At 41.6% G+C, this 18,381-nt stretch overlaps 2 protein-coding genes across 2 annotated transcripts in view; both read right to left on the bottom strand.

Moving 5' to 3' along the window:
- Nucleotides 1–18,381, bottom strand: part of LOC124161851 (beta-1,4-mannosyltransferase egh) — a 156,967-nt gene that overhangs the window by 2,113 nt on the left and 136,473 nt on the right. The window lies entirely within an intron of this gene.
- Nucleotides 9,491–12,592, bottom strand: LOC124161852. Its single transcript, XM_046538071.1, has 2 exons — nucleotides 12,329–12,592; nucleotides 9,491–10,480 (listed from the first exon to the last, which is right to left on the bottom strand). Exon 2 carries the CDS (start codon nucleotides 10,435–10,437, stop codon nucleotides 9,901–9,903), a length of 537 nt encoding a protein of 178 aa, XP_046394027.1. The 5' UTR covers nucleotides 10,438–10,480; nucleotides 12,329–12,592; the 3' UTR covers nucleotides 9,491–9,900.

Here is an 18,381-nt window from a genome sequence, read left to right as displayed (position 1 = left end):
ACTTAGTCAGCAACTGTGATAAGATGAAGAACACATAGTTCGGATCATACAATATGAAAATGCTCTCCTAACTTCACAAAGAATATATTTCGTACAGTACGGTATACCTCTGAAGTTAAATGGTCTGCAAAGCTCCAGTGTCACTTGCTCTTCAAAAATGAATGGGAGAGGATTGTGGAGCAAGTAATAGCAGAAAATTAGCATCAATGAAATATTATCATTAGTTCGTCCTTCAGAAAGCATCTCCATTACTGCCTTTCTTTAATTGGCAGTATCCTCATCAACCAAACATTAAAACCATGAGTAGTTCTCCATCAGAAATAGCCTTAATGTCATAATGAAGACAATTCAAAAACACAATAAATACAATTTTAGTGATCAGAGGGTAAGAGAAGATATCATAGAGGTCTTTGATGTTATCAGAGTAGAAGGCAAAATATTGTCACCAAATGGATGGAAAAAATTAAAATAGTATCCTCAATAAAGCAGGACTCATTGAGAGAACTTATGGAGCTCACAAGACTGATAGACCGGGAAAAAACAGAAGTGCATGCCACGAAGGACAGTGAAGGCATGACCGATCAATCCGCTAATTTTTGTAAGTACACAACTAGGAAAATGCTAGCATTATTTAAATTATATAATGCATATTGATAATGAAATCAATATATGATTTATAGCAACTCTCCATTCTTCTCTGTCCCAGAGCGTAACCCAGGGGTCTCCGAACTACACCCTGCAGGCCAGATGTGGCCCACACACCCCTCTTACCCACCCTAGGAAACCTTTCTACCTACAAAAAAAATATGGAAAACTATACATATACTGCCAACATTTAGATGTTACGTTTTAACCGAATTAAAATGGAGGCCCAAAGTAGTTCCATATGTTTCCAAATAAATAATTATTAGCAATATCTAAAATTTGGTATTTTTTACTTCGAGCATGAGTGCGTAGTTGGTCCCCAAACTGCTGCTTAACATTTTGGAGACCCCTGGCATACCCAGAAAAAGTTAGAATAGAGTCATTTGGTGGAATTAATTGATGTCAGCAGTAAATACCATGTTCCTTGTAACTGACATCAGTGGAAGAGTACAGCAAGGGAATTGTCAGGGCATCATTTCACTCACGACTGCACACTCCCAAACAAACTCACTACGATCCTGGCTCTCTGAAGGTAACCGTTGCTCACAATAGAAACCCTTACTCGGAAGTCGCCCTAATGTCTAATTAATCCGCTTTCCCTTAAATACTACTTCCACTCTTATTATTAGTTTTATTAATCTTCTGAGTCGCCAAAAGTAAACGCCAAAGGATGCAAAAATTTCAGGATAAGGCTTAACATTTACAGTGGGCTAAATGTCGATTTATTCTAAATTCCATGGCGTTTTTAATACTGTCTTCATCGACTTGTTACTCCTAAGCCATCATTAGTTACTCCAAGACTGTATATACGTATTGTTACTCCTAAGCCGTTTGTAATCGAATTCAGTACCACCCAACTTCCGGAAGACTTTTAGCAGCATTTTCTATTCTATTTCCAAGACAATTCGCATTCTTTTGTCCTAAAATTTAACCGTGAGACTAAAGAACAGCGAATACATATTGATTCCGCACCCATCTGGCGAAACTGCACGTATGGCTGACAGGCATGGCTGACAAGGTCATATAACCATGATTCTTAACCCTGACTTTGACGGATTATAGTGTATCTCAGAAATGGGAACCGGAAAAATAGTGAATTGATTGACAAACAAGCTATCTCATGCACTTGCCCCCCAGTCGTGGACAGAAAAATCCCGAGTCCCCTTCAATGGTTGGGCAATCAAGATACTGATGTTTGATCGTAGCCTGTACACTTGGCGAACGATTAAACAAACAAAATGCGATAGCCCGCTCACGAACGAAGAAACAAGTATATCAGCGGACAGAATGCTGTGACTCTGTTTGTCTATGACCATATGAGGCCAGCAAAAGCACACAGAGAGGCAATTCTTGAATCAATAGAACACACCCAAACGGAGGAATTGACAGCAGAAATGTCTGCTCGAGACAGTGTAGTGCTAGAATTTTACAGTGCTGTGAAATTTCCACCTGTACAGAAAAGTTTCTCGGGTTTTCCACCGGTTGATGTTGACCATGTCTCCCGACGTTTCGAGCAGCGACTTGCTGATCATCTTCAGGGGATCTTCCCCATTCTGTTCGGAAGACCCCCTCAGGACGATCAGCAAGCCGCTGCTCGAAACGTCGGGAGACATGGACAACATCAACCAGTGGAAAACCGGAGAAACTTTTCTTCACCTGATACGCCGGGAAACCCTAAGATCATACATTATTCCACCTGTACAGATTGCGTAAGCATACCTACTGCTCAGTATACGCAATCTGTACCGGTGGTATATTGGCCTAAAAACTTCAAGATCATAAACGGCAACCGATTTTACGCGAGAAATATATTTGCCCCGATTTTTCTCTTCGAAAAAAATTAGTTTCACGAGAAATTTGAAATTAAAAATTTAAGGGCGTTTTAATCGAAGCACGTACTTGCACAGTCTGATGTTGTGTACGAAGGCGCAGTCAGAATTGCTCGAACACATGCGATAATGCATGGATGTAAGATGGCAAAATAGCCCACGTTCTAATTTCATTCGTGCAATCCATAATTTCACGCCATAAAGGGAAAATAATGCAGTTATATCCTGCGCAATCCCGAGCCCCGCATAAAACGGCCTCTAGAATGACGGATTTCAAAATCTTGAAAAAAATACTCGGCTATTTTAGGGGTGTCTATGTCTTACATATACTAAAGTAAATATACATCGAACTGCTCTATTCTTCTCAGAATTGGACTCTCGAAAAGTTGAATGCATAATCCAACACATGTATTTCACGCAAGAATAAAAGAATAAGTTGCAAAGCGAGAGGGAATATGTTTAAGTTTCAATAAAACTCGAAGACACCTTCAGTTGAGTATCTTGGCGTTCAATTACATTAAAAACTCTATATTCATGGGTAGAACTATAAATATGTACTAACTAGAAATAATTCATTTAAATTATTCACGATATCGGAACAAGTGTGACAAGAAATTTGTCAGACCTCATAAACATTAGGCCTCATTACGGTGCGTATGTTTTACTCATACTGTGCATCTCCAATCATAAGCGAAAAAAGACACCACATACGGTAATAGCTAAACAATTCAACAGCTGAAAAACTGCAAAAAAAACAGATTGCACCACCAGAGGAATTACATAATCTTAAGGTCAGTTATCGACATTACCTCCACTTGACGTAATTTGTCACAAAGTGAGCTGGTTATCAGGTCCAATAGGCACCTGTAACGAAACAAATGCTCACGACTAGCGCTAACCAACGATTCTCACCCAACTATAGCTAGTCAATTTCGATTGTTACAGTGGAACTCTTGATCCCACAAAATGATGGTTATGACTATTCGTAATAATGTCATTACTAACAAGGTGACAATCAGAAGGAGCCAGGTCCGGGTTCACACTGCCTCGATATCAGGAGAGTTTTTACGACAAGTACTTGAATAATGGGGGAGATTACGTTGAAAAATAGAGGAGAGTTGTACCCTTTACACGCAAATAACTTTTTTCCTCTGCGCTGGTTTGTTTTTTACAGTGATTATGAGGTTATTTTCCGAATGGACCTCGTAAATTAATTTTATTTAAAAAAATTATGTTCTACTATTTTGAAGAGCCAAAATGGAAAGCGGAATACTTTACCAAATACCCATATCATCTTGACTAAGGAGAGAGAATAATTATATAATGATGGGCGTCGTCCACCCCTCCCCTTCCCAGAGAGGTCACCTGCAAAACCCCTCACAAAAAATGAATTTCCGATCGACGCGTCCCACGGTCGACATTCAATAAAACGAGTAACGATGTCCCAGAGGATTTTCTGCATTTATGTTTATCAAATGTTTCTGGTTGTTTTGTTTCCTATTTCTATTAGAAATATTTGATGGGTAAAACACATTTTTTCAATAATTATTGAATGCTTTTTGATACGAACGATTCATTTTTTAAGACGCTCTCAAGTGGTTACCCTGAAAAGGAACAGGGGATTGTCACAAAAGAGATTAGATAGACAGACTTGAGAATGTATCGACATCTAATAAAAGAACGAGTGTGAATATTAAGAAAAGTAAACATTTATTTAAAAAAAGTCTCGACATCACAAACGTTGCAGTTTCATATTGAATTCAGATTCGATTTAAGAAAAAATCGCGAATTTTATTAAAAGTTAACACTAAAATGTTACAATATTTAATTATCCGCTATTTACTTTTAAAATGTGTATTTTTCAATAATACGCTCACTCTGAAATTCAGAAATTTCCTAACTCCTCTACCAAGGACCTTTTTCTGGTTACTACCGCGAATTGCGCACTGACTTGATGGGCGGAACTGCTTTATACAGTTCAAATATGTAGAGCAGAGCAGATACAGTCCCGACTATAAATTTAAAAACCACAACCCAACGACGAAATTTTCTTGTAATACTTCCTGATGCCTCCAAAAATTTAGCATTAATTACTGCGCAACGAAGGGTCGTAGGGTAAAAAAAACCTGCGCTGAGTACTCCGCTAAGAAATCCATGAAGTTGTCGCAATGTTACTAATGAGCCGGTGGCCGACATTTGAGGTCATCTGCGTCATTAGCGATTAGTAGGTACTTGCAGGGAGAGGCAGTCCTCGGGGAACGGAGGTGAAATGGTGAGGAATCTGAAACTACGAGGCAGCGTTGAAAGGACTCGGGTGTCAAGATTTCGACCGCGGAAACCGAGGTAAGACGGAAGGATCACGGGCGGTTAACACAACATCCAGAGCCAATCCCTTAGCAGTAAAAACCAGGTTACAAGCGGATATGAAAATATTTATCATGATACGGAAAGAAAATCGTACGTTCGATATGTTTAAGTTCAGGAAAATTGGGTCGCTAAAATCCAAAATCGCAATAGGGTGGTTTCCTATTATTTTTTTATTGCCTGAATCGAAAGATTATTACTCCTGGAGTACGTATTTCACGCTTTTAGATTTTTAAATTACGATATCTATTTTTCGCGATTTAATGAAAAGTGAAAATTTTCAAGCGCGCGAAAACGCGACGCGTAAGTATGAATATCGGGAAATCTCTCCGTGTGACGTATTTCTGGTTCCCGCTGCCGCCTTGTGAGGTGACCTTGAGGCGAGTTGAGCGCTGATACGATGCAGGCTGCTAGCGGGTAGCTGAGTACCCTGCTGGCTGGTAGCGCTTGGCTTAAAAAAGGTTTATTAATACCTTATCAAACGAAGAAAACTTTCCGACCTTCGCCAGTTTTAATAGGTTATTATTAAGACATGTTTCCCTGAGCTCTGTGCCTCATGCATGCATTGGTAACCTCAGACGATGTATAACTCCTATCCTCTCGGGTAGAAATTAGGTCCCTGTGATGTCACGTGGAGTGGAATCGCATGGGCGCCAATCTGGCCTTTTTCAAATGAGGATAAAATTTGGCCCTTGCCATTCGTCAAAACCGGTATTTCTAAAACCAAATAATTTGTGTATTATGAATACACTAATGGTAGGTAACGAATCGCAATCAATGCCTTTCGTTTTCTTCGATGAAGGAACTACCCTATTCATTAGAAGAATACGATAGATTGGAAAGGGAAGGGGATGATAAGCTACGACGAAAAAAATACCATTACAATTCATACATTCCCTCGTAAGCAGTGGCGGATCCAAAGAGGGGCTAGGTGGGGCTATAGCCCCTCCCTGAGGTATCCAATTAACGCTAGATAAAATAGTCATTTTTTTCAGTTGTCGAATATATTTAGGAGAGCACCGGGAGAGAGGAGAGATGAATGTTTGTTTTTAAAACTTAATTAATTGAAAATTAGAAATTAGACAACCTTAAAGTGCTGTTTAAAACCTGACAATTCACATAATTTTCGTAACCCCCTACCACTGCTGGGAGATTACCCTACAAGCTCCCCATTAACCCCTCCCCCAAAACCCTGTCCCTGTCCTGGATCCGTCACAGCTCGTAGGTAAACGCACAAGCTGCCGTTCACTCTTCATGAGTAGGTGACGTCATTAGAGATCCTCATTTACTCGTTCAGAGATAGAACTTTTTACTGAGGGAAGAAATCGCAAGCAAGTGAGTTTAAAAAACAATGAACCACGCAAGACCCAAGGTGGAGTAGCGGAAAAGCGGCACCACGCTCGGCAGAGTTCGTGACGTATTCAACTCTACCTGCTGAATGGTTAACACCGAAGATTTTCTCTCACGAATAGCTCGAGAAGTATGCAACACATCGGAAAACTGAAAAATGCTGTTATATTTATTTTTCTAACTCTCAAGATCGACAATAAAAGGAAACTGGTGGACTAGCCCATTATTTTTACCAAAATAAAATTTAGTTTCACAATCTCCAAAACAAATTCAATATGGCTTTATTTACTATGAATTTATTCTCCCTTTTTCCCAGCGCCATTAAATTCGGTACCAAATTCGATTTCAAGTCGACGTTCGATGATCAACTTCACGGGAGATGAGAAATTACATACATTTATAATTTTGCAGTGAATTGTCCCAATTTATTACGAGTCTAAATTATCGATTTAGACAAAAACTCAATTCGAATGAAGGAGTTTTAAGGTAGCATTTTTGAAAAGAGCAATTTATCCGATCACCTACCAATAGAGTACAGAAGTAACTGTACCTAGATAAAGTACATAAAATATAAAAAGTTGATTACATCGTACAACGCAATTATAAAGGTTAGCGAGAAGGTGCGCCAGCTGAGCAGACGATAAGGTAAGGCTGATGATATGAGCGCGGAGTAGATCACTAGCTCAATATTTTTGTTTTCATTTTTAATACGAAACGAGATAACGTCCTCCACCCATATACCATTAAACAATGTCTCCTTATCAAACCTATCGATGTGATTCCCTTGAACAGTGATACCAACTATCGATTACAATCAGTCGCCGAGGGTGTCGTCCTTCGACGATACCTAAAATAACACCACCTTTCACCAATACGGCCCTCGCGTTCCAGACGAATCGTCACGAATTGGCGAAACTCTCACGGATCAAACAAACTGACAATATATAAACATCAGCATAAAAGCCTTCAAAAGGATATTTTGGACACTTGGTACAACTTGGTTTTACGCGCCTTTTATCATCTCCGATGGCGATGCGATTGGCCCTTACTTGTGACCCATATCGTTTGGGAAATGGTTTTGAATGGCTAAACAGCAAACTCATTCAACCAACCGAACTTCAATAAATACTGCCATTTTTAAAGCAATTCTAATGCCTTCCCCACGATATAAGAAGAAATTCCATCCGCCATTAGGTCAAGAAACCCCTCCTCAAAAGCTTCTTTCATACTCAACGTCTCCATAACCCATGTTTCTGGAAAGTCCAAAATACCTTCTACATGCTCCGATAATTTTAGTACCTCAACTAGCCTTAATCCTCTCATCCAGTTTCGTAGCCATGAAGCTTGAATCGTACCTTAAAATGAACCTTGTATCGAGAACATATTATGCTACCTTTCTTAGCAAAAATTCTACTTCGTCATAGCGCATAAGCCATTTTTTAACAGCGGATGTAAATCCCCATCTTTTCTCCTTCTTTGCCACATTGACTGGCAACATACTAAATAATTTTGGCCCCAAGTATTGATAATACCACCATTCACAGGAGGCTATCAGTGAATTCCAGCATTTGTTACAATTCAACTGACTGTTACAGTATTTGACCCATTCATATTCTGAAATTCTAGCAGCAGTGAATTTCACCACTAGGCGGAAAATCACCACCCCACTTAATAACCTCAAGATCCGTTCAAAATAGAACATGATTTCCGTATAGGCTTCTGAAGATTCCCACATCGCATGAGATAGGTTTTCAGGGTTTCCTTCCGCGTGTATCCATTACTTCGGGCAATATCTTTCCATCGTTCCAGCTAGCTCTTTTTGCTCCAAACTCAAGTGAATACGTGAAGAAAAGAGTAGGAACGCAGACGAAAGAATGTCCGAAACGATCGATACACGCGGAAGGAAGCCCAAAAAAACCTATTCCATGCGAAACGATTTTATACCGGTAGCATTTCTAAAGCAATAAACAGCATTCGTAGATAAAACAGACGGAGAGAAAATGTTTCATACGTGACTACGCGGAAATTAATCAGAAGGAAAGAATAACGACTGTACGTGCAAAAAGGGAAGTGACTTCAGTATCGTCTCAAGAGCCGAAAAGTTATTTTTAAAACAAATACGGGGAACCACTTGTTACGAATCCTCAAGAGCACGACGAGGCATTCGTTATTCGATATTCGCTCGAGATCTCAAATTCTCGAGTGCTCTCGAAAAGAGCGCAGACGGTGCGGAAATGGGATGTATGCAACACTGGCTACGGAGGCACCGTCAGGGATTGCTTACCTACTTGATACTAGGCGCAATATTACTTCCGATAAACGAAGGAAGCAATCATATTAGCCGCTTCGGCGTGGGTTCGACGCGTCCCGACGCCTGGGAGGGGGAGCGGGGGGGGGGGGGGGGATAGAGGATTTTAATCTAGTCCATCGGCATTGAGAACCTTAAGTTCGGGTTTCCCCTTCATCGTCTTTTTTTTGCATTATCGACTTCCCCCGATCGGCTGCTTCTGCTCCTCGACTGCCACCGCTCTTCGGGAGGAATCAATCACCTCGCGTCCCTCGACACCACGTCCGCCAGCCCCCTTCGTTGCCTCGCTGTCGCTGCCCAGTACACGGGAGTACGGCTCACGACGGCCTTACGATACACTGAAATCCCCTTAACACTTCGAGTGCTAATGACGTGATATTACGTTCTCGCGAAACTTCCTTGAACTGCGGGCAACGTAATATTAGGTACGCCTGTTTGAATTTTTATCGTCTTTTTTTATTTCCGCCGTAATATTACGGTCCGGCATCTACCTAGAATTGCCCTTTAGACGAGTTAATGCATTGAAAATACACAATATGGTGGAGTCTTGTATATGGCAGTTTTTATTTTAACTTTCTAAGTACTGTAATAAAATTACTAAACATTTATGAAATTTGGAAAAAATTCCCAGCACTGGAGTAAGGGATAGCATATCCAGGGCTAGCACTAAAAGTGTTAAAAGAAAATACACTTGGGTACAAACATTAATTTGAGCACAGTGTTCTAGTACGAACAACATCAGTGGTAGTATTACAGTCTTCTACCCATTAAGGTAGGTTTCCTTGGAGTACATCCCTCTTCAAATAGGGCCTACTCCATTTCATTCTATCTAAAAATCCTATTCTCTTCCTTCCTCTCCTTCGTTTACCTACATTCTACCTCCAACACTGTTTTCAACATCCCCTACCCGCTAAGTACTCGCCTACATACCTATCACACCTAGAAGCTGCCTCTCCTAACACAACATGTTCAGCACAAAAAAAGACATGCACAGCAAGTATAAAAGCGAATATATTCGTCACCTTAAACGGTAACGAGCGGATTTAAAAGCAACAAAATACAACTTGCAATCATAGCTGAATATATGAATAGCATATCTACCCATGCAAGTGTTTTCATCAACCATCTTCTTTCAGTTGTTGTAAAAGAGATGACTGCATTGTAGTGTACTTGAATGACAACCGACACGCTTGGATGCAGAGCAGGGACTGTCGCCAAAATGGCGGAGTCCAACTTTATTACATCAAAACAATTGACATATGAATTGCACTTCCAATATACTACATCCCTCCCCAGGGAGAAAAAAAAAAAATACAACATAAAGAATGCAAGAGATACAAGGAGAGAGAAAAAAAAAAAATAATGATGATGATAAATCACATACAAAAAGGCAATTACACTCATTCACAAATTCAATCTCTTTTTCGGCACTCTCTGCCTCAAGGGATATCGTCTTCCACAAGATTCCAACCTTTCTCTAGTATGAGCACTCGACATTTCACCAACTCCCACATGTTCATCGGAGGACAGTCCCTTAGACTCCCAGTAGCCCACAGGCTCACACTCTTCATCAGGGGAGGACACAGGCACTGAGGGGAACACTGACATTGGGCTGGCTAACCCATTCATACAAACTTTGAAAGGCCCCTCTTTTAATTCACTGCACTTGGACCTTCTCATTTGGTTGATGTGGCGATGCCACCGCTGTCCCTTTTCCGTGAGGACGCGGTAGTTTCGGGAACCCAAAACATCCTCCACTGTGGCCTGCACCCAGTCTCTCGTGCCACCTCTGTTGTAGGCTGTCACCCACACTTCGTCGCCCACCTGGAAGATCCTCAACCCATCACCACTCTCCTTCAGCAAACTCTGTTTTAGGGCCACTGTCGAACTCAGATTCGGTTTCAAGAGTGTCAGTCGAGACCTCAGTGTGCGACCAAACATAAGTTTGCTGGGTGACTCTCCTGTGACACTATGAGGGCTTATCCTACAATTAAACAGGTATTGTGGTAAGGCAATGTGCAATGGAACCCCTGAATGTAACAAAGTTTTAATTTTATTTTTAAAACATTTAACTAAATTTTCTGCGGCCCCGTTGGTGGCTGGATGGTACGGAGGTGAGAATGTATGAAAAATTCCATTTAATTTACAGAACTGTTGAAACTCTCCTGAAGTAAAAGGTGAACCATTGTCACTAACAATTTGTTCTGGCAGACCAAAAGTGGAAAACAATCCCCGCAAATAATTAACGATTTCCCCAGTTCCCCCATTCCTTAACTGGACCACCTCAGGCCATTTGGTTGAACTATCGACCACTACTAAGAAAATTTTGTTCAAAAATGGGCCGGCCAGATCAATGTGTAAGCGCGTCCATGGCCTCTCCGGCCTTTCCCAGCACTTGAGTGGCGCTTTTACCGGTAATGGTTTATTTACGGCACACGGCTCGCACGAACCCACCAAGGACTCCAGGGACTCATCTAACTTTGGCCACCAAACATAGGACCTTGCCAAGGATTTCATTTTGACAATCCCCTGGTGGCCTGCATGTAATTCCCTCAAAACCACGGGTCTCAATTTATCAGGAATGATCACCCTGTTTCCCCAGAGTAGGCACCCCTGCTCCACAGTCAGCTCATTCTTCCTGTGCATAAAGGGTTTGAACTCTACATCCGGTTTGGTAGGCCACCCAAACATACAAAAATCTAGCACCCTACTAAGCAATGGGTCCCTTTGAGTCTCTTGGCGAATGTCTTTTGCCTTTACCGGGAGGAACTCTCTTTCACCTAACTCAATATAGGAGAAATCTTTTACATCAGCTTCCTCTCTCTGTAAGGGTAACCTTGAAAGGCCATCTGCTACTTTATTGTCTGCAGCTCTAATGTACCGTATTTGAAAATCGTACCCCTGTAAAATTATAGCCCAACGCTGTAATCTATTAGCTGCCATTTGAGGAATTCCTCAATTGTGGAGAATTTCTCTCCGCCCTGCAATTTACAAAAAATTTCCTCCACACGTGGTAAGGGGTATCTCTCAATTTCCAAGTTAGGATTGAGTGTAATCTTAAAATCCCCACAAATTCTGACTCTGCCATCGCTCTTTGCTACTGGGACAATAGGGGTTGCCCATGCACTGAACTCAACGGGATACAAAATACCCAGGTTGACCAACCGATCTAGCTCCTTATCCACCCGGTTTTTGAGAGCGAATGCTAACGCCCTTGGAGCACGATACACAGGTCTTGCACCCTCCTTTAAACTCAAAGAAACTTTTCCCTTACTAAAAGTCCCTAAACCATCGTCCCATAATGAGGGGAACTTCCTCAAGATGCCCTCTAATGTCGCAAACGACCTTTCCGCCCCTAAGTGAAGCATCTGAAAGCTAAAATTTAAGGTTTTCAGCCAATCTCTGCCCAAAATGGGAGGACCACCATTCCTCACGACGAAAAGGGGTAGTTTGTATGGGGCTCCCTGAAACTGCACATGCACCCGAATGATACCCAGCGGCCTAATGCATTCATTAGAATAGGTTCTTAGTTTCACATCCGTGTATTCCAAAGGGGAATTTAAGAAATGCCTTTTGTAGCAGTCCTCTGATACTGCTGAGATGGCAGAACCTGTATCAATCTCCATGCCCAGTTCAGTACCATTAATGTTAACCGCTATTTTCCACATCGTACAATCAACCCCGGACCTTAAATTTAACAAAGATGGGAACGTATTTTTCCTAAGGTCCCTTACTCTCTCATTATTCTTCAACACACTAGTATCCCCACACACCCGTATTCCTCTGGGGCTTCCCACATAAGACCCATGAAAGAAAACTTTCCGGTACTCACCGAAACGACCCTGATTGCACATTGCTTTAAGGTGCCCCGTACGGTGACACAAGTCACACTTCGCCTTTTTAAAACGACATTCGGCCCTTGTATGGCCCCTCCGTCCACAGCAATAGCACACTGTGGTGCCCCTTTCTTTTGATGCCGCCGGATTCCCTTTCGGCTGCCTTCCGCTCCTCCGAACGGCGACATGATGCACCTCCGCCTGGTCGCTCGTCTCCGATGCGGTTTCATTGTCAACGTAGTTGACGCCAAGCCCGCACGCACCGGGCCCCGCCTCGACGTCCGCCGTTGGCGGAAAAAGGCTGCACGCTACGGCATTTACGGTAGCCTTTTCCCGTGCCGCTGCGATCTCCACTGCCCCCTCAAAACTTAACTCCTCGCTCTCTAAATACAAGGCGCGAACAATGTCTCTATCGCGTAGCCCCAGGATGAACTGGTCCCGCATAGCCCGGTCCAAGAATGCGCCGAAATTACAACCTCGCGCTGCGTTCCTCAGCTCCGTGGCGAACTCTCTCACCGAACTCGTCTTTCCCTGAACCCGTTGATGAAATTTATGCGTTTCCGCGATAACCGACTGTTTGGGGCTAAACTGTTTCCTTAAACACTCACACAAGTCCTTGTAAGAAAAACTAGAGGGCTTCTCCGGCGCACACAAATTTCTCAGGACGCCGTACGCCGACTTCCCCATCGAGGACAATAAAACTGCTCTCTTTTTGTCCTGAGTCTGAGTCTCTGCCCCACCCAAATCATTAACAATGAAGTATTGCTCCAACCTCTCTTCATAGGCATCCCAACTCTCCTCCTCGGGGATGAACTTCTCCATCAGAGCCGGCATCCTCGTCGCCAATTTGTAGTGTACTTGAATGACAACCGACACGCTTGGATGCAGAGCAGGGACTGTCGCCAAAATGGCGGAGTCCAACTTTATTACATCAAAACAATTGACATATGAATTGCACTTCCAATATACTACATGCATGAAAGTCAATTACGTCTTCACGACAATGCTAAGTGAGCCGTTGACAACAAAAATCGCTTTTTGAAATTGTGCAGCCACTTACTTTCCGACGCGGAGGCCATACGAAATCACTTCTTCACGGAGGCAACACTCAAATCTATGTACGAGCTCAAGAGTCACGAAGCACTAACCAAGCGACGACAACGATTCTGATTCACTTCAAGCACTCTAATAAGGTTTCACCTGCACCCTTTTCAAGCTTACCACCTGGAATACTAGAAGCACAATTGGAACCGCGTGTCTCAGAACAATCGGTTTCACTCAAGACACTTAACGCTAAGCTTAGCCAAGCAATGCCCGGGACGCTACTTAAGAATGTGCGAATTGTAGCAACGGCCGTCGAATGAACCGATATTCAAGGGAAAAAATTCACCCCTGAGAAACTTGAATATGCTCACTCACTCGGTGAGAGATTAAACCAGAAGGTTGGTTAGGATAGGTGTGGGTAGAGCTCACCCCAGACTAATTCACAGGCAAGTAAACCTAACATATTCAGGGTGGGGAAAACAGTTCATTTCCCTGGGAAATCTCGCGCTTTGAAGATTTTTGTTAGGGGTGACCCAAGGCTTCACCCGGGATTCGGACAAGATGCAAAATATTTATTTAAAAAACTCGGCACTCAAATGTTGAAGAAGAACTCTTTATCTTCTCCTAGGTAATGTATAGTTCGAAATCCAGCCAAAAATATATCTACACAGAAATAAAAACGGTAATTTTATGAGCTACTTTCTCTTACGCAGAGAACTAATTGAGGCATTAAAAATTCTCCACACAACTCCAGTGAACCTTACCCTGTATAGAACCAGCAAAGATAAAATTAACACGTTTGAAGAGAAAATATCAACACGCTTGTCTTACTCCTGTAATTCGAGACGGTATCTCTTGAAGATTTTCCTGGGGGAAAAATGCTTTCTAGAGTATAGCCACGTTCACAAAACTTAACATGACTAATTACCAACCAGACCTGCTCATGATGTATTCCTTCAAGGATAGCACAAACAGCGAGTCTTTCCTTCAATCGTGAAATCGATTTCAGAGAACTTAGGGGTCTCTCTCTCTAGCTTCCCTGCCACAGATTAATTGCGAGAGAAATAGGAGATTTTATCAACTAATAACAGTCCTAAGTCGAGCTACGCAATTTTAAGCTGTTGTGAACACAGGTTGGACCGGTGAGACGTTGCTTGGAGTTTTCCATTCCATAATTTCTCCAAGTTCAGTCATATTGAGCTATTTTTAAAAAGGCTTTAGACTCAGAAATTCATTCGGGACGCCGAATCGAATCCTAACGTGGACGTGATCATATCCGCAGACAACCAGTGCCGCCAGAAACTCCCTGCAAAGTCGGTTAAATAAAAAACAATCAATAAATCGATGAGGGAAAGCAAAAGCTAGCAAGCACTTTTCGAGCGCACACCCTCTTAACCTGCGTTGATAAACCTCGTGGGTCATAAAACTGATGAGTCGTTATGAAAAAAAAAGTGCTAACCTCTCAACTCACGCGAGCGCAAATTAGTTTGGAATAGTGGGATAACTGCTCTCTCAGCCTAAAGGAAGAAAATGAGACGATTCTTATCCTACCCATTAATCCCCGGCACAAATTAAAATCCTGGATACAAACATTTGCTTTCTGTTCCCGACCAGACAGAAAATTAGCAAATCACATTTTTAAATCACATTTAACAGGCATCGATAAATTTAACTCATTCGTCGAATTTACGGTAAAAATTGAATTTTTCCTAACCTTAATTTTAATGGATTGACTAAGATATTTTATTATAGTTGATAGAACATTTTGATCAGCACCAGTTCTCGTGGTAAAACCAAATAATTCTTACGATTATTAAACTTCATACCGAATGTTTGAGCCTACGTTTTCGGCGCTTTCATTCCATTAACTTATCATCTCAATTACACCTTCAAAATATTTATTTCTCAAAAATAATGAGGCTGGGAGACGACTTTTTCATCGTAATTTATTTTGGAGCGCCTCATAACAAGTTCTTGTCAACACGAAGGGTATGCCCTCATTCTTCTTATGAGGAGATAGCTTTTCCATGCAAGTCAATAGAAATTTACGGGTTTTTGTAACATGCAATTGCTAATAATTTTACCTAAGATTGATTTGAACGACACTGTTCGAGTACAATAATAATATCATACTTGGAAACAATTGCAATAAGTAGTGTTCCACAGAAACTCCATTTTTTATGTTTTCAATTTACCCACCAAGGTTTCCGATTTTTCCTTAAATTGCTTTTAACGACAACTGCAAGAGAACAATACTATAATCATATTAGGAAATAATTTAACTAGTAATATTCCACAAGAAAAGTACATATTTTATCCACCAACCTAGGTTTCAACACTGGGCAAGTCATTATCAAGGTATTTAAACCAAAATCCAGAAATTAAAAACTTTCTGAACTGAAAGCATTAACCATTGACAATGATAGAAAATAATTCCCAACATCTTGACCAGGTTCCTTAAAATGAAGCCTGAAAATAAGCCATCTATTTAGAGCATATTTTCTCATTTTCATAAAAATGACATCGACCCCGTGTCTAGTCGTAATCTCCTAAATATACTGGGTTCATGCCAAGTATATAATTTCAATTTGCCTGATTTTCCTGATTATATATCAATGTCAAAGTATTCGTACATAACGATTTATGGAAAAATGCAGCAAGGTATACTCTGAAATAAAGTCAAGCAGTAATGAAATAAAGAGATGTATATCGTCAAGTAGGCGTTACTCCTTACCACCCAGCCCTCAGCCTTCGAGTTACTAGCGGCTTCTAATCTAATTCGCTTAAAATATATGTAACTCTTTCTTAGAAGTAGCAGTTCTTGAAGAATCGCGATTCAACTTTCTTTTGCTATGCCCCTGGAGTTTCTCCCTGATCATACCCTTATTTCCACGATTTTCAAGACCGGTATGAACCCAGATATAGCACCTGGGATAAAGTTCTGCCATACGCTTTAAGCTCCCTGCACGTTAAAGCTTTCTTCATCAAACTCGGGGATGCCTCAGGGGAGCGAGGGAAAAGGAGAGGGGAGGATATAGACACGACTCCCCTGGCGAGGGGAAAACACAGCCTCCGACCACACCCGATCCACATTCCCCCCACCACTTCAAAACCCACCCCCTTTAGCCAGGGTTCCCACCCCTCCCCATGGCGCCATACCCCTTTCCCGCGATCATCCCTACCCCCGCGGAAACACCCCCCCCCCTCCCAAGAGATTTTTCTCCGGCAATGCGAGAGGTCCCTTGCGGCGAGTCAGGCGTGCCCTACCCGAGGGCGAACACCATCCCCTAAACTCAATTTTCCGTTAAGCCACCATCGGCGCACAATGGAGGATATGCCTCGCGCGCCCACGGTTTCGCGAAAAAAAATGTACGAAGTCCTCCACTCTTAATGACGGAAGAAGGGATTGACGTTCCCAAGATCTCGAGACAGCGTGAACTCTACCCTTGCGAGAGAGAAGCGGAGAAATAATTTTTCTCCAGTTCATTGGCTCGGAGCGTACTACTAGGTCGCCTTACTCCCGCTCTCGATTTTCTGGCGAACTACTCATTGCAAAACTACGCCACCACCTCGAAATTTTCAGAGTACGTAAATTTACTCCCTTGTTCATCAATCGTATCTTAAATATGAAAATTTTACCACAGTATTGTTTTCGAGATAACATACTTTGAATGGATGAGATTATTGACGCTATATATGGTGGAGAAAAATTGGGTCACGAAATTTTAACCCTGGAGAGCTGATGCTAGTATGGACCAAAATTACAAATGATTTTTACGTCTAAAATGCACCATTTTTAAACTACATAAACTATGAGCCGAGCGAGCGCTCCGATTCACGTGCGTACCCAGCGGCGGGCAGGGGGGGGGCAAACCCATCCCCCCTTCCATAGAAGCGAAAATAAATTTAGTTCAAAACAAAAGTTATTAGCAAATTTTCCTTTTGAAGAAAAATGATATTAGTATAAGACAACGAACTGAAATAAAAATCACTGTTTTTTTCAAGAAAATAAGTATAAAAACTAATAAATTGCTGTCATAATTTCCTTAAAATTTTGGTTTCATAAACCTTTTCTGCGCAAAAAAGTTACAACTTGAAAGACCACAGCTAGTTTTGTACCCCCACCCCTAGTTTTGATTCTGGGTACGCCCGTGCTCCGATTGGCCGTGAGTTTGCCCAGTTGCCGGATGCTGTGGACAACTAATAATCCACTTAAGGTTGGAAGGCGATACTTAGTGGAACTTGGAGACAGGAAACAAAATGAAGACACACTTTTGTATGTTCCACAGGAGTTTTAATTACCGACCCAGGTTTCGACAGTACACTATGTCATTATCAAGGTGTCATTATCAAGGACCTTGATAATGACATGGTGTACTGTCGAAACCTGGGTCGGTAATTAAAACTACTGTGGAACATACAAAAGTGTGTCTTCAATATGTTTCCTGACAACTAATAACTTCGAATGCTGTCTGCTAGAGATCGCGATGTATCCAAGGCATTCTGCAACAGGGCGAACTCGTGGAGAGCTTGGCTCAAAGTTTCCGTAGATTAAAAAGGAAGCTTTTTTGACTTAATTATCATATGTAATTTTGGTCACTACCGGCATCAGCTATCCAGGATTAAAATTCCGTGACACAATTTTTCTCCATTTTGAATGTCTATATAAGAAAATATAAAGATATTTATTTCACTGCCAAAAAAATACACTGAACTACAAAGAGAAACAGCCAAATTAGGCTCCCTAGAAGAAATACTCTTACGGCGGGGTTGCCATTCGATGAATTTAAGGCAATGCTAGGCAGTAAATTTTATATCACTAGCGTAAAACAAATTTAATCCATGTACCTTGAAAATTTAAGGAAGATGGCGCGATTTTTAATCAGGTGATCGAGATGAGGGTTAGGAGAAAAATTGAGAAGTTGAAGTGGACGGAGAGAAAAGGAACGACGAAGTCATGGGAATGTTGGGCGAGAAGAGAAAACTGCTGGAGGAGATTCGAGTC

This window comes from Ischnura elegans, chromosome 7, assembly GCF_921293095.1.
Source record: "Ischnura elegans chromosome 7, ioIscEleg1.1, whole genome shotgun sequence".
In the NCBI taxonomy this organism is placed as follows: Eukaryota; Metazoa; Arthropoda; class Insecta; order Odonata; family Coenagrionidae; genus Ischnura; species Ischnura elegans.
The sequence above is the reverse complement of the archived record's forward strand: the minus strand, read 5'-3'. Positions and strand labels throughout refer to the sequence as shown.